This window comes from Pipistrellus hanaki (assembly GCF_964339955.1).
Source record: "Pipistrellus hanaki genome assembly, chromosome: 1".
Classification (NCBI taxonomy): Eukaryota; Metazoa; Chordata; class Mammalia; order Chiroptera; family Vespertilionidae; genus Pipistrellus; species Pipistrellus hanaki.
In genome coordinates, this window is record NC_140503.1 from 38,851,345 (window position 1) to 38,867,764 (window position 16,420).

Sequence of the window (16,420 nt, forward strand, 5' to 3'; positions counted from 1 at the left end):
AGAATTTTTTGATTACTCATGTGCCTCACACTATATTTCTGTTGGACAGGACTGTTTTATTATTTATTCACTTATCTATCTTAAGAACTATTTTAATGTATATACTTCTGGGTTCCCATTTCCTTTGTGTGTCCTTCAAATTCTAGAAAACTTAAAGTAGTCTTGTTTGGGGGGAAAAATGTTACAGCATTTTCTAGTCAAAATCTTTTTCATTTTATTTTTTTGGTTAATCCTTACCTGAGGATAATTCCCCCCCCCCCCCCATTCATTTTTAGAGAAAGTGAAAGGGAGGTGGAGAGACACATCGATTGTTTGCTTCCTGCATGCATCCCTCATGCCCTTGACCAGAATATTGAACCCAAGACCCTTCAGTCCCAGGGCCCAGGCCAACACTCTATCCACTGAGCCAAACCAGCCAAGGCCAAAGGTCTTTTTTTTTTTTTACAAAAAGGTGAAGATTTCATGTCAAGTTGGCTAAGAGTTTACTAAGAGAGTGTGAGGGGAAGAAACACAAATGTTTCTTAAACTAGGATTTCCTTTCCTGCTACTTCAGACAAAGCTACATTGTCTATCTTCAGGCAATGCAGTCTTTAGAATAGCAGAGCATGTTCAGATGCCAGGAAAAAGGATAGTTCCAAAAGTGATGACCAGCCACCCCCATCCCCACGCACATGTATGCAACATCGATTCTCCATGTGAGTGCCACCTTATTTGGAAAGCACCTAAATGCTCAACCCATGAGTTCTGAAACCACATATTTAATAACCACTTCCTGAAGTGCAAGAGTTGCTGTGTCAAATAAAGAACAGTGGACAGAGATAAGGCATCAACTATGCCTCGGGGACTGATGACCTGGGTAGGAAGATCAGCAGCAGAAGACTCAGCAGCACACAGGAGCAGAGGGGAGGAGGGTAGCTTGTCTGGGGACGTTGAGAATACATGTGTTTGCATGAACCAGCAGGGCCTTGAGTGTTGAGAAGGAGACTTAGGACCTGCTATGAGAAGCTGTGGTCTGAATGACCTGCCGGAAGCCATGTTGAAAGGGAAATCACTCCTTTCTTCTCTGCCATGCGATATGTGTGCCCTCCAACCGGAGGGCCTGATTGGAATCCAATGCCACCTCACATTCTTCCCTTACTCCCTCAGGGGTGCATATTTTTGCTTCCTCAAGGTGCAGGGGGTGACCAGCAGACCCTGAGGGACGGATGAACAGATTTTGTGCACTGGGCCTCTAGTGTTGCATATAATGCAGAATTGGAACTTGGCTACTATTTCCACTGTTATTTTCATTTTTGTTATAACAGAGAGAAAAGCTCAAGTGATAGGGTCTAAGAGAAGTCCATTTTCTTCCAGTGACTCGAATGGGCTAAGACTGATCTTTCACCCTGTGCAACCTAAATTGCAGGGACATTGTGCTAAATTATCTACCTTAGTAAAATGGCTCTTGCAAAACTACACCATGGAGTAACCATGCTACTTCTTCCACTTTTGTAGGGAGACTGGAGACTGTTAAATGTAATTTCCAGTTCTTAGCCTCAGCACTAATGCCATGCCATTCATTACTTTTAAGAAAGAATATCTTGCCAGAACCAGTTTGGCTCAGTGGATAGAGCGTCGGTCTGTGGACTGAGGGGTCCCAGGTTCGATTCTGGTCAAGGGCATGTACATTGGCTGCGGGCACATCCCCTGTGGGGAGTGTGCAGGAGGCAGCTGGTCGATGTTTCTCTCTCATCAACATTTCTAGCTCTCTATCCCTCTCCCTTCTTCTCTGTGGAAAATCAATAAAATATATTTAAAAAAAAAAAAAGAATATTTTGCCTGACCAGGTTGGCTCAGTGGTTGAACATCGACCTATGAACCAGGAGGTCATGGTTTGATTCCCAGTCAGGGCACGTGCCCCGGTTGCGGGCTCGATCCCCAGTGTGGGATGTGCAGGAGGAGGCTGATCAATGGTTCTTTCTCATCATTGATGTTTCTATCTCTCTCTCTTCCTCTTCCTTCCTCTTTGAAATCAATAAAAATATATTTTAAATTTTTTTTTAAAAAAAGAAAAAATATTGATATTTTTATTTTTCACATTAAATAACCCTTACCAATTCTGATCTTCCTCTGTAGAGAGTAAATACCCACCCCAACATCTCTAGCCCCCCAGGATCACTATGCTATAAACTAGTGAGCAGTCTCATCCTTAAGAGTTCTTGGCAGGTTAAAAAGCGAAGTTTGGAGAGAAAACCAGTAGAAGGGGCTCCCATGGCAGAGATGAGGCAAAACAACAAAAACATTTCTTTATTCTTACCTTCTAAGACTTTATTTAGGCTATTCTAGTCCACAGTGAACGTTATTCTCTTACACATAGAATGACACCTATGTAAGTATTCTGGTAATAAGTTAGCTATTTACTTAACAGAGTGTAAATATTTATTTAATTAATTACTGGTCTGAACCACCATGCATAAAGTACACAAACATGACCCTCTCCTCTTATTCTCCAGGCATACTGTGTTGAATGAAGAGAGCTTGGGTTCTAAAATAAGGCTGATCTGCTCTATTTTATTTTAACTTTCTACTTTGAAGTAACTGTAGATTCCATTTAAGTTGTAAGAAATAATATAGAAATTCCTTATTATTTACTTATTATATAGTCTTTACCCACTTTCTTCAATGATAACCTCTTGCATAACTGGTACACTATCACCAGGCAATTTGACATTAATGCAATTCTAGGGCCTTATTCAAATATTGCCAGTTTTACATGCACTGGTTTGTTTGTGTTCTTAGTTAGTTCTGTGTAATTTTATCATGTGTGTGACCTGCTTTTGAATCCCAGCTCTTCTGAGTACCAGTTGTGTGATCCTGAGCGAGGTCCTTAACATCTCAGTGTTCTCAGCTGCAACATGGGAATGATAATGTCTGCCTCCGGGAAGCGGGACAAGGATTAGGGAAGGGCATTTATGTCCACTGGAATCTCAGACGCTAGTTTCCTTCCTGACTCTCCCTAGTTCTCTCAGTAGCAAGGGGGCTTCCTCCAGTTTCTTGTTGGAACAACCAGACTTGTGTGTTAGTAAATCAGCAGCTCCTTCTTCAAGGGCAACACTTTTAACCTTGCAGCTCAAAGAGAGAGCCTTGGGTATTGCCCTAGCCCACAGGGGCCGGATATCCATCTAGGCTGAACTCGGGATTTATTTGCATCCAGATCGGACGTGTAGGGATGGGGGAGCCTTGGGGAAGCCAGTCTAGACCTGGTAGGAGAGGGGCACTCGCTGCAAAGGGTGCCCTTCCCCTCCTGGACCTTTCCTCCAAGAAAGGCCCAAGGGCGCTCCCGTGCTGACAAATCCGGGGCCGCCCGGGGGCAAGAGGCGCCTAAATCCTCGCCCACAAGGACCACCGGCTGGAGGCGGGCCCTTCCTCTCCACACCCACAAGTGGCCGCGGGTGTCGGGGCGCAGCGGAGTGTGTGAGGGCGCGCTGCAAGGCCCAGGAGGCGAGCGGGCAGGGGTAGGACGGTGGACGGGCCAGTCGCTGTCCCGCGGCGACCTCGGGGTTCCGGTCTCCTCCATCTGCACCCCTGGAGCCCTGGCCACTCCAAGTTCAAATCTCGAAGCGCCCGCCCCCGCCCCGCCCCGCCCCCCAGCGTCACGCGGCAGCCGAGACGGGACCGGGCTCCTCGGGGCTTCATCGACACGAGCAGTTGGGACCCCGGGGGACAGTCCGGGTCCAGGCGGGGGAGACAGACCCCGCGGGCGATAGACGCTCTCCCCTCCGCCGCCCCAGCTGCGCGGGTCCAGGAGGAGGAGGCGCCGCGCCCGGCCGGCCCCGCCCCGGGCCCTCCTCCCGCGCTCGCCCGGCCCTTCCCACCGGCGCCCCGAGCTCCGTGGCCGCGGCCGAGCGGGAGCCGAGCGCGCTGGGCGCGGCCGTCCCGCTGCCGTTGCCGCTGCCCCTGCCGCCGCTGCAGGCGCGTGAGAGCCGGGCGCCCCGCGGCCATGGTCCCCGCGGCGGCCCCCGGCGCCTGAGCCCCCGCACGCGGTGAGCGAGAAGCCGGCTTCCGGGGCCCCCGCCTGCGGCCTGGGGGCGCCCGGAGGCCTCGCGCTGCCCCGCGCCGTCGGGGGACCCTGCGCGCCCCGGGCGCACCGGGCACCGGGCCAGCCTGGAGCTCCCCCTCCGGGGCCCGGGGCCGGGGCGGGAGCGGTCCCCGCGGGCCCGGGTGCGGGGAGCAGCTTTGAGGAAGCGAGTGGCCTGGAGGCCAGTCCCGCCCGGACGCTGCCGGGGGCCCGGCGGGGAGGGGGCGGCCTCGGGGCGGGAGGAGGGGCCGGTGGTGGCGGCGGGGGCGGCCGGGGCGGGCCGGGGGCGGGGGCGGCGCGCGCCGCGGCCCCGGAGCCGCACTTCGGGAAAGCTGGGTTCTTACATATGGAAATGACGGTCGCGCGGGTCGCCAGGCGCGTCCTTTTGAAGGACGCCAGTCCCGAACCTCCGCGAAGTCTTGCCCCGCTCCGTGCGCCCTAACAAAGCGCCCGCTTGGCTCCGCAGGGCACCGGAGGCGGCGGCCGGCTGTGCGGGCGCGACGGAGAGGCCGACAGAAGGTAGGCGCGGGCGCCGCGGGCCGGGGGCGGGCGGTCTGGCCGTACCGTGGGGTGTCTGAGGTTTCTTGGGGGCGGCGATGGGCCGGCGGGTGGTGGTCGCATCTCCATCGCAGGCTGCCAGGGGCCCGGCCTCCGCGCCCCGCCCGGCGGCGCAGCGGGTCTGGGCGCCTCGCCGCCTCCGCCGCCGCGATGCCCCATCTCATCCCGCGGCCGCCCGCTGAAAGCGGCCACTATGTGCTGGTCCAGGAGCGGACCTCAGTCCCAGAGAGAACAGAAAGGGTGGTTTGTTCTGTGGCCGTGTGCCACCCAGGCAGCCTTGTGGTGGAGCAACTGAAGAGAGAGCCCTGTCTGGAGAGACCCGAGGTGTTAGCCTGGGCTGTCTGTCGTCTTGAGTATCGGAGAGCTAGCTGCTCTTAAAGTGTGATTTTTTTCCCCCCCAGGGGTGTGGGATCGATACATAGAGAAAGACTTTCCCAGGGTAATTACTATTAAGAAAGGGAAAAGAACAAAATGATACTCTGTTGCCTTTGCTGGCCGGCACGGCAGAATCAAGTGTGGAGTTCTGCGGGAGCAGCGTCCAGGGTCCCGGAGCGGGGCTTCTGCAGCCACCAAACCGGTCCCGGACAAAAGGACGAAGCTGGTGGGAACAGTGGCCTGCAGAGAGCTCTCTCTGTGAAGCTGAAAGCGATAGAGATAGGGAGAGGCCATTTCCTAGCCCCAACCCTGCAAGTTAAATGGGGGCTGGGGAGATGGCTCTCCCAGGTCCCCGGTGTCTAGACAACTAAACTATAATGAGATCTTCTGCTGTCTTGACTTCCCAGGAGCAGATCCCCTCCTGGTGATGAGGAATTCCTGAGATGGGCTTGCCACACAACTTAACTCCTGAATTTGTGAAATGAGATCAGATGGCAGGGTTGTCTTGAGAGTGAGGTGGTAGCTGTTTAGGCTAAGCTCCTCAGACCCTCGACAATCAAAATAAATGTATACGTTTACTTCTTTCCTGTGGCTCAACACTCTGCAAGGAGGAAGCATTTTGTTTGGGGTTTGTTTTTCATTGTCAGCTTAATTTTATCTTGATCGTCCCCAGTGGCCAGCACATCGGTGGCTGACCTAGAATGCTGGCAGATCTTGTTTGGAGTCGGAGGGGGCTGTGAGCATTCCCAGACTGCGTGTAAAAGTATCCTTACAGGCGGACCGCAAACCCAGTGTCTTATGGTCTCCTCAGCTGTTGTCAATGTCCTTAGGGAGGTCAAGGGGACTGCTGCGGAGTCTCTTGGCAAATTTGTTTACTTTCACCTATTCTCTGGTGAGAGCTTAGAGGAAAGCATTCTGAGCCGGGCATAGATAAAGGGAAGGACTTATGGATGTTCCAGATGGGCCAAACATGGGGCAAAGGCAGGACAAGGCTTTACAGGGGACAACGTGAAGGAAGCCATCACAGGCACAGTCTTTGCATTAAAATGTCACGGATCAGTCATTTCAATAGGCACTTACTCAGAATGGCATGGATGTCTTTTCCACCCCCACCCCCCCTTTTAAGTATGTGATGATCCTTAATACCAAAAGATATTAACTGACTCAGAGGAGGAGAACGGGGCTCCAATGAATCCTGAACAGCCAATCTTAATAGGCAACGTTCTTATCATACGTCAAGTGTTGTTCAAATAAATGGTTTTAAATGTCACTGCAAATGGCTTTCTAAACTAACATTTCAGCCATCTTGATGCTTCCACTTTATGCTGATAATGAAAATACATTTTTATCAGGCTAACCTTGATAAAGGGCTGGCAAGTTGAACCAGAGCATGTTTGAGGCATTCAAACAGCCTCACATCTTTTGAGGGGGGTTATTTTTGTAGAGGCTGATTCATTTGTAGGCCAGCAGATTGTGTGGTTTGAATTCTGGCTATTGAACGTACATTTGTTGAGCAGGGGCTTGTGAAGAGACATACTGAAACTTGCAAAAAAAAAAAAAAGATATTTTATCCTAATTACAAATAAAATAGAATTTTAAAAAGATGGTGGGTATATGCAAGTGAGCAACTTTGAAATTAGGAGGATGTGTCTATATTGCAACTTAGAGCAGCAATTAGCCATTTATTACAGCTTTTGGATGGGAAAATTACAAAGTATTCCTGTCCTAATGCTCACTTAAAAAAAAAAAAAAAAAAAAGTTGAGAAAACCTACTGTTTATAGATGTAAAAAGTGAAGCTCTTCACGTTGACCCCAACACACTGTTCTCAGGCCCGCAGGCACTTTACATTAATGTGAGTTAATACGGCTCAGAAGTGAAAGCTGTTACCAGCAGTCCCTTTTAAGAAAGGGACACACAGGCCCCAGTTTTTGGATTCTGTAGTTTTACTTGGTGCCTGATTACAGGTTATTGACCCCACAGTGTGGGAGGCTCATGATTGCGTTCCTCCAGCTGTCCCGAGGTAACAACGTGGTTGGGTACCCACCTTGCTATTACAATTAACAAAAGCTTGGCTGTGCTACATCATTCAGGATAGTAAAATACAAAGTTTGTGTTTTAGATTAAATACTGGTAGGATACCCTTAGCAAAATTAAATTTTGTAGTGTGGTTAGCAACGGTGGTTATTTTTTCTAATTTAAAGTGCCCCCCCCCCCCCCCCCCCCCGTTTCTGTGTGGTGGCATTTAAGCTTTTGTGTTATGGGGACAATTGCTTTTTCTATTAAGCTTCTGCTAAACTTAAATTTAGTCTTGTCCCTATTTCATTTTACACTGAAATTAGTCCAAACGAGGAATGCTGGAAGTCTTTGCAGCAAATCCAAGTGCAGAAAAGAGAGAAGAAAAAGGAAACATTTTAATTTGATCATTGGCATTATGAGGCTCTGATTTGCCAAATGGTGAAAGCTTGTTTATCGTTTTAGTTGTAAAGTAACTACATTATCACTTGATGGTCACTGTCTGGTCTGTGGGCCACCAACAGCTATGTCTGATCACAGACGCAGAAGCATCCATTGTAACACCCAGCGGACGCGGCTGAGCCAATGGGGGACGGGCAGACATTCCTCGTAGCTGTTCAGCTGCTGGACCATCTGGAGGGGAAATAAAGGCCTGGGCTCGGGGCTCTGGCATTGTGCTCGTTTATTACTGGGCCTCCCTGCCAGGCTTTGTCCCCCTTTCACTCCCTGTGGCCCAGAACAGACGTCCCCTTTGGCCGGGTTGCCATTCTTACAAGCTCCTTTCTATGTCTTGGCTGCTGGAAAGTTCATAAGTTCACGCATCCACTTCATGCTGGCCTTATGATGGGGACTTCATCGCTCTGGCTGCTCCCGCACCTATGTCTCTCCCGGCCCCCGTTGGCACTGTGACTTCAGCGGCCAGGGTTGCCTAGCGGAGCACAATAACACAGCTCTGCCATGGACCTCCCTGTCAGGGTCTGCGCATTCTGGCAGCCTTGTTTCGAGTTATTTGGAAGGGAAGCGCTCCGAATAGTTCTCATGATGGGTGGTAAATGTTTTGATGAATGGCTGGGTGCATCTGCCTCTTATTTAACCATCCCCCCAGTTAGAACTTCAAAATATTGCCCGCGCTGCCCTTTTATTCCAGAAGAGTGGTCAAGGCTTCTGACAGTTCAGTCGGGAAGGCAGATGGTTGCAGGGAGGCCCAGGTCGGTGGCAGGCTTTATGAACCTGGAGTTGTTCTTTGCCACTTGAAAGAAAAGATTCATGACTCCAAACCCCACTCTCTCATCTCTGAGTAAGATCCCCATCGCTGGCGGATGTCCGTTAGGCTGTGACTCTGGGAAGCAGGGAGTTGCACAGATCAGACCTATTTCAGTGTTTGGGGGAGTTCTTTAACAGCTCCCAATGCCTGGGCTTTGCCCATTATGGAAGAGATGGGATTCTTCATGATCATTTTTACAAACAAGTGTATGTCTTCCTTGCGCTAAATCCCAAAGCTGCTTGAGTAAGAAGAGATTGCTTTTCCTGTGTATCCCTAAGGCCTGGAGGCTATAAATATTCAATAAATGGCTCACGGGTGGGAGGGAGGAAGGACCTACCATTCCCCATTCTGGCCTGGAAGAGTCTGCGGCCATGGTTTCCAGTACGGGGAACAGTTCAGCTGGTTGACACATAAAGGCGGGGAGAAGTGATTTGCCGATGATGATGTCATTGCAGGGGGCCCATTCATGAGTTATGATGTGCAGGATGGAGAGGCAGTAGAATTTGGAGTCAGACCAGGGTTCTACACCCATGTTCGTATTGAATTCTTGGACAAGTTCTGTACCTTTGCCAGCCCCCACTTTCTGCATCTTAAGTGGGAAGGTGAAAGCTATCTAAAGTGTTAGGAAGATTCAATGAGATCATATAGGTAAAGCACTCTGCATAGGCCAGACTTACAGTAACTGCTCGGAAATTTTTTTTTTAAATTTGTTTCTGCTGAACTCCCAACTATATTTCAGCCTTATTGCTTTTGTTCCACATTAAGTTTATTTTTAAAAAATATATTTCCATTGGTTTCAGAGAGGAAGGAAGAGGGAGAGAGAGAAACATCAATGATGAGAGAGAATCATTGATTAGCTGCCTCCCGTATGCCCCCTACTGGGGATCGAGCCCGCAACCTGGTAATGTGCCCCTGAACAGAATCGAACCCAGGACCCTTCAGTCCACAGGCCAGTGCTCCATCCATTGAGCCAAACCAGCTAGGGTACACATTAAGTTTATTAACAATCTGCCATTAACGATTAAAGCAACATGAGCATTACCTGCTGCCATTATGGTTCAGTAATATAGCATTTTGATATTCATCACATGTACCCTGCCCATTCTTGCTCTCTGGATTCTGGCATCCACGGCTCCTGCTCTGCCCCTGAAAAGGCAGATCTGTGGCTGATGGGCCTGTGGGAGTGACCGCTCTCCAATGTAACCCCTTCTTCGTAAGTCACATGTTTTCTTGGTGGTTTTCTCAGTTCCCCTCTGGTATCAGCTTTCTCTGGGATTTGCTCCTCTCAGCTGCTTATCAAATGTAATCCTCAGGACACCCCTTCCAGATGGGCATTATCCTTCCCGTTCTATAAATGAGGGGGCCATGGGAGGTATTTTAGACAGACTGCCCCCCAGAGCCAATTTCCATAACGAACAAACGCAGCTCAAGGGTAAGAATCCACGGGCTCATTTACTTACTCCTTGAACCAAACTTCAGGCGGGCGACTCGTAAGATGCAGTTTGGCAGTGGGTGCTGGCTTTCCACTTCCGTTGGCTACGTCTGGGACTGAAAATGCCTTTGAGAAAGGGATGGGTTGAGGTGGGGGACGGAGGCGTAGAGGTGTGTGTATGTGGAAGAAAGAGGCATTTCAAACCCTGTGTGTGCTCATTTATGTCTGCAGCTCTCACTCAGGTTCAGCTTCCACTCAAGAAATCTCCATATGCCCAGTCAGGCCATGTTTACCGGGTCCTGGTGTGAGAGGGTCAGTCACGCTGTCCTGTGCATGTGGGGGGACACTACAGAAGAAATAGAAGTGTGGGCCTTCTCTGTAAAGACATTTCTGGCACGTGGGGAGAACGAAATTCTTGCACATGAAATTACTGAGGAACATTTGGGGAATCATATCAACCAGTAAACACGCATTCTGTGCCAGGAGAATACTGACAACTTGTCACCATATGTAATGTCTTTTGGACATCTCCTTACATACGAGCCTTCGATCCTTTGTTCTGCAGGGGTAGGCCTGTTTTCCCCCTTAAGTGAAAAGAATGTTCTCCTAAGCCTAGTGTCTTGGGAAGGAGAGAGATGAAATACAGAGATTTAAAAAAGAAGAAAAGAAAAAGAAAAAAGAAAATAAAGCTACTGTAAATTGAAAAAATTTTATCTAGCAAAAATCCAGTGATCTGCCAAAGAGCAGGGCACAGTGGCTCTCAACCTTTCTAATGCCTCGGACCCTTTAAAACAGTTCCTCATGTTGAGGTGACCCCCAACCATAAAATTATTTTTGTTGCTACTTCATAACTGTAATTGTGCTACTGTTAATGAATCGTAATGTAAATATCTGTGTTTTCCGATGGTCTTAGGCGACCCTGTGGAACAGGTTGAGAACTTTAATGAGGAGCTCTATTAAAGGGTCGAGGCATTAGAAAGGTTGAGAACCACTGGTCAAATTCAAAAGCCATGCATCAGCTCAGGACTCCTCAGTATATTGTCAGTTTTGTGGCCCTCTTTCATTGGTTTAGAATCTAAACTTTAGATGGACAAGTCCCAACCCTTAAAAATAGTTCTTAAAAGAGGAAGTGTTCGAATTCTTTCCCTTTGGGTTTTTTTAATATGCAAAATCAAGCAAAAGCAGAATAGTCTGGCATTTATGAAGTTGGTCAGATTACAGTCCAAGGGACAGTGAAACTCAGGAGAGTGAGTCTGAGAGCTATGGCAACCCTGAAAGCCCCAGAGCACCTTGGGGATTCTCGCGGATCTCAGCTGACAATTACCTGGCAGGCGCTAAGTGGATCTCATTAGCCAAGCCTTGCCTCTCCCGAATTCCCAACTTTTGTGGCTTTGCTTCACACCTTGGTGTTTTGTTTCTGTTGCTTTGATGTTTATATAGCACTCTCAGCTTCGTTTGAAAACACTGACATGGTGATTAGTTAACCCAACAGACCAACCGGGAAGGGAGCCAGAACCAGCAGCACCTTAGTAATAGAGAGACTAGTAATTAGGAGAGACCTTCTCACACCAGGAGCCCGGACCAGAGGGGGCCGCTCCACCCACTGGTTCTGCTGAAGATCAGGAGGATCGGGCTCTGTTCCATCGTGTCATGTGTTGTCCAGTTGTCGGTAGAAAGAAAGCCACACAGCCTAGAGCATCATTGACTTGTACAAAAGGCTTTCTTATTTTCAATTCTGGCCATGTTCAACACCTCAGCTCACTCACTTCCCATGTTGTCATGATCTGCTCCCTGGAACATCACCTCTAAGTCAGAGTTTTCTGATCCACATCTTGTTTTACTTTTGTAAAAGTAAAAGTGCTGCTTTTCAAAGTAGGATGGTGTTTACAGGAGCTGGGGGAAGGGAAGGGAGAGTTGCTGTCCTGTGGGTATAGAGCGTGTCACATAAGATGAAGATCTGCTGAGACCGGTTTGGCTTAATGGATAGAGCGTCGGCTTGGGGACTGAAGGGTCCCGAGTTTGATTCCGGTCAAGGGCATGTACCTTGGTTGCGGGCATATCCCCAGTAGGGGGTGTGCAAGAGGCAGCTGATCGATGACTCTCTCTTATCGATGTTTCTAACTCTCTATCTCTCTCCCTTCCTCTCTGTACAAAATCAATAAAATATATTTTAAAAAAAAAAGATGAAGAAGATCTAGGATCTGCTGTACAACAACATGCATGATGTAGTGAACAATACCACTGCACACTTAAAATTTTAGAAGGCTGGGCTTCATGGTATGTGGCTTATCACAATACAAATTCTATTGCAAGATAAAGAAAAACCTTTTTCTAAAGGTGCTGCTTTTTACAGTCCAGGGCTGGTTCAGAGAGCCTTGTTTCAGAGAGCTGAGGTCATCGTCTCAAGGGTCTGTCGTGTGTGGCTTCCATTGCATCATGGGGAAGGCACCTCCAGGTGTGCAGGTGCCAGACTCTGATGGGAAGGCCCGACACATAATACATGAACTATTGTGCAAGCAAAAAAAAACAGATATCACTCTTCAGGTATGATGGGCCTAGTATTTTATGATGTATAATTTTAGTAAAAATGAATGTGAGAGTTATAGATGACTCCGTGTTTTTACTGATCCCATGGAAAGTGGGAAAGCAGAAGGTCTGGGGTTTGCGTGGGTCAGAGAGATACAGTGGGGGGGTGATGGCCTAGATGCTAGAGGCCCCGTGAGATTCATATGATCTGTGGCTCCTTCGAACCTCACCATCTGAAAGGCTGGAGTATTGTTTTCTCCTCTCTCTAGGCAACTAATCATTACCTCAGCCTCCCTGGGACTAACGCCAGCTTCAGGGAATACTCTTCCTGTCACACCTCATGCGATTGCACCAATGGTTAATTGAGTTGCTTTTTTGAGGAACTCTTGGAAAAGGCATTGGTCCCATGTAAACAGGGAGGTGGTTTGTATCAGACGTGCTCACCCAGTGCTTTCTGCTGCAGCCATTTGGTCTGATTGCAACGGGGGCCTCCAGGCTGCAGGAAGAGAAACTAAACAGCAGCTCATCCAGCCAGCAGACTGCAACACCTGGACAGGTCGGCTAGAGCGTGCGGACTTGCATGAAGCTCTGGCCCTGTGGTCTGTTGGCACCGGCAGTTACTGTATTTGAAAGGACTGGGTGTCAGAAGTGGCCTTTCCCTGTCTGTACGTCCTGGGCCAGATGAGCTGATAGAGAATTGCTCTCTGTGTTGAGTTTGAGAGACTGGCTGCCCGCCTGTGGGGGTGCCCTTCTGCCTACAAGACTCCCTCATTCCGGTAAAGCTAGCCCGCGGTGACCGGGCCTCTCGGGTGTGCCTGTGGGAGCGCATGGGCCTGGTCAGGGCTGGGTCCCGGAGAGACCCATGCTCTCGCTGGTGGGTGTGAGTATTCCCTCTCCTGCTGGCTCTCACCAAGGTCCCGTTCGGCCTGCAGGAGGGGACCAGGGTGTGCAGAGGACAGGGATAGTGGTGCCGAGGGGTGGCAGTGGCGGGATTCCAGGGGCTGCCCCCACCTGACCTTGTCTCTGTCCCGCACAGGTGAGCGCTGTGGGCGATGGGATGGATGAGGTGGAGCAGGACCAGCATGAGGCCCGACTCAAGGAGCTGTTTGACAGTTTTGACACCACGGGCACTGGGTCCCTGGGACAGGAGGAACTCACCGACCTTTGCCACATGCTGAGCTTGGAGGAGGTGGCCCCGGTGCTGCAAGAGACGCTGCTTCAGGACAACCTCTTGGGCAGGGTAAGGCCCGGGGAAGAGCCCCGGGTGGAAGTGGGTGCAGTTTCTGGCGGGGCGCTGGGGGTGGGGCAGACCACACCGATCGCAACTTGTTTCTGGCATCCCGGCTGTGTGCGCCCTCAGCTCTGAACCTGAGACACAGGCCAAGGGTCATGGGCGTGCGGTACCGTGCCCTTTGCTCCGGAGATGAGGGCTTGCTGTGATTTGCACCCTGGAAAGGTGTGCCCGGAGCATCTTAGATAAAGAGAGAGAAAGAGGTAACAAGAGGATGTTTCCTAACCCTTTTCTTGTTACTCGTGGGTCGTTGTGTAGACTCCACTTTCACCACTGAGCCAGCAGGGAGGTGCCGGGTTCCCAGGGCAGAGACTGGGAGTCAGTGCGGAGGCTCCATTCACAGGAAAGCAGATTGCCGTTACGAATTTTACTCCCGACAAAGCCCTTTGTTCTGTGGATTGTTTCTGGGGTGAAGTATTAATTAAACTCTTCACCCAGGACGTAAGACAGGAGGATAAGTAAATACAGTGCAGGCTCATTTAAAACCCAGCACGACTCGCTTCCAGCAGCGCTGTGTGTGCTGATGTTAACGTCTGCGTTTGACGACAAATAGTCATGTTCTCCCTGTAGATCAAGTCACGGAGATCTTTTTTTCCTCCTCTTGCTGTTCGCGGGGAGGATGTCTGATCCGTCACGGCCTGCTGTTGCCTTCCATTCTCATAAATATGATGAAGAGCATCATGTGTATGGCTTTGGGCTGAACCCGGCTGTTGATTTTTTTTTATTTATTTTTTGAATGAATGAGAGGAGAAAATGGGCAGTACTTCTGAGCCCTGCTGCAGTTATTGCTGTCACTTTGCAGACAGGTGTTTCTAGCATGTGGTATAAATTGAGGAAGCAGTTGGGGATCTCCACTTTATTCCAGTGACTGAACTTCCTTTTCTTCGCTTCATTTTCATAGTCTCTTAACTGACACGTTGGGTAAGTGACCGCAGACACTGTAGGATGCACTGGCTCTCTGTCACGTGAGACAGACAGGAGGAGCAACCACCCTGAAATCAATGCCGAAGGGTGATATTCTCAGGGGCTGGCACCATGAATGTGGTGTTTCACAGGGCTCAGACTTAAAGGGGGGGGGGGGGACACGAAGTTTTTGCAAAACTGGGATCATTCTTGGTCACTTTGGAGGCGTTAGCTACGTGTGGGTACATGTGGTCTCCCCCCAAAATGCTAAAATTTTTGCTTTGAAAACAGTAGAAACGTGGGATTTGAGGGTTAAACCATAGGCTCCTCATCATGCAATGTACATAGGAGCTTTTTAGCTCTGCCTCACTCCCAGGCACTTTGGGGAGACAAAAATAAAAAATAATAGTGTTTTCACTGTGGGCCATGGAGATCTCAGGCGTGTCGGGGTCTAAGAAATAGTATGCAAGAGGGGACTCTCATTTAAGGCTTAGTAAAGGCCAAGAAGACAGGATAGAACTTGAGGTTTCCTTGAGAGGTGTGTTGGAGGCAGTGGCGCTCTGGAAGCCCCTGCTGTCAACAGATCTCACCTCGGCAGCAGGTCCGCAGTGTGCTGTCCAGATGTGGCACATCTTCGCCCTCATCCGGCCAGCTGGAGCCGGGGAGCCGTTATCGATTGACTTGTTAACGACCTGACACCGCCAGCCTGCTCTTCATGTCTGCTGTGTGCCTGGGAATAAGGAACACCTTAGTGGTCCGTAGCGTGATATTTACTTAGTGGGCCTGTGATAAGAGTTAAATAGATGTCTGCATATTGATTTCAGGTGGGAGTTCCTGGTGATGGCCTTGAGAGCAGGGCTGCCATGAATTAATGCACTGCGTTCAATGTGCATTTTTTATGAAATTGAATTATTCTCCTCAGCTGATCACATACACGTGGCCATATGCTGTTAAGACACTCTATGGTCTGTAATTTTAAAATGTGGGGGGAAAATTCCTTAGAATTCACAGAAGCCATCCATGTGCTAGCACCTTCTTGGGTATATTGGGTAGAGCCAGAAGTTGTAAGATTCTAAGTTTTTAATGTCAGCCATATGTTTTCTCTTTAGATATTATTTATAGAAAACTTATAAGGGTTAGTAGTTTGGTTTAATAAAACAGGAGAAGGGAATAGAAGCATGACAAATCTAAATATAGTCATCTGTTCGGTAATTCAACAGATATGTATTGTGCTGTATGTGTCCTGCATGTCCAGGCATTCTACTAGTCTGATGGGTGCAACTTATGTTTATTGTAAACTACGGTTTTCCATTACATTGGCTTTTGGATGCATCAGTATTGATCAGTTTCCTGGTTTAAATTTTATTTTTTAAATCTTAAAATGTATAATTTTAAAATAAAACTTTTAAAGTTTACCTTTATTGGAATTAGGCTCAATTAGTCATTTTTCCTTGAAAATAAATAAGATATAAAGCACTCAACTAAGAACATTAATATCATCTATTATTTTATTTTAAAATCCATCTTAAATAATTCTTCTTTTTTTTTTTTTATCTTAAAGTCCAATGTTTCTTTTGACAGTTTTTTAAGGAAAGTAATTTAAATTGATTTGCCACTTTCATGAATTTTTCTAATAGGCCATTTACCCCCAAATTATGTTTCCATTCATCTGTCTGATCTTGCTTTATAACTTGAAGCCATATTCCCCCTGCACAGTGGTTATACAGGGTGGGGCAAAAGTAGGTTTACAGTTGTGAGTACATGAAGCAGTTTGTTCCTGTATTATTACTCAGTAGTTATTGTATTATTTTCCCTATGAACAACTGTAAGTCTACTTTTGCCTCACCATGTATGTGTTTGAAAAGCCGAAAGATTGGGAATCACCAACTTGAAGGAAAGAGGACATTGCTGATAGATATTTCCTACTTTTATCAGACGAGCTCCATTCATATCTTTGCCACAGTTAAGCAGTTGTCAGGTGGGTGAGACCCCCAAGACAA

The 16,420-nt window shown here is 48.6% G+C and overlaps 1 protein-coding gene across 7 annotated transcripts in view; it reads left to right on the top strand.

The window, feature by feature from the left end:
• Nucleotides 1–3,663: 3,663 nt before the first annotated feature.
• The window catches only part of NIN (ninein), a 98,706-nt gene continuing 85,949 nt past the window's right edge, over nucleotides 3,664–16,420 (top strand). For 3 of the 7 annotated variants that reach the window (XM_084886407.1, XM_084886410.1, XM_084886411.1), the window contains exons 1-3: nucleotides 3,665–4,022; nucleotides 4,524–4,576; nucleotides 13,263–13,466. In XM_084886407.1, the coding sequence (XP_084742533.1) occupies nucleotides 13,284–13,466 (183 nt within the window). In that variant the 5' untranslated portion in view covers nucleotides 3,665–4,022; nucleotides 4,524–4,576; nucleotides 13,263–13,283. Of the gene's footprint in view, nucleotides 4,023–4,371; nucleotides 4,577–13,262; nucleotides 13,467–16,420 lie in introns of those variants that run through there. The other 4 variants (XR_014795219.1, XM_084886412.1, XM_084886409.1 and 1 more) reach the window with 4 other exon arrangements.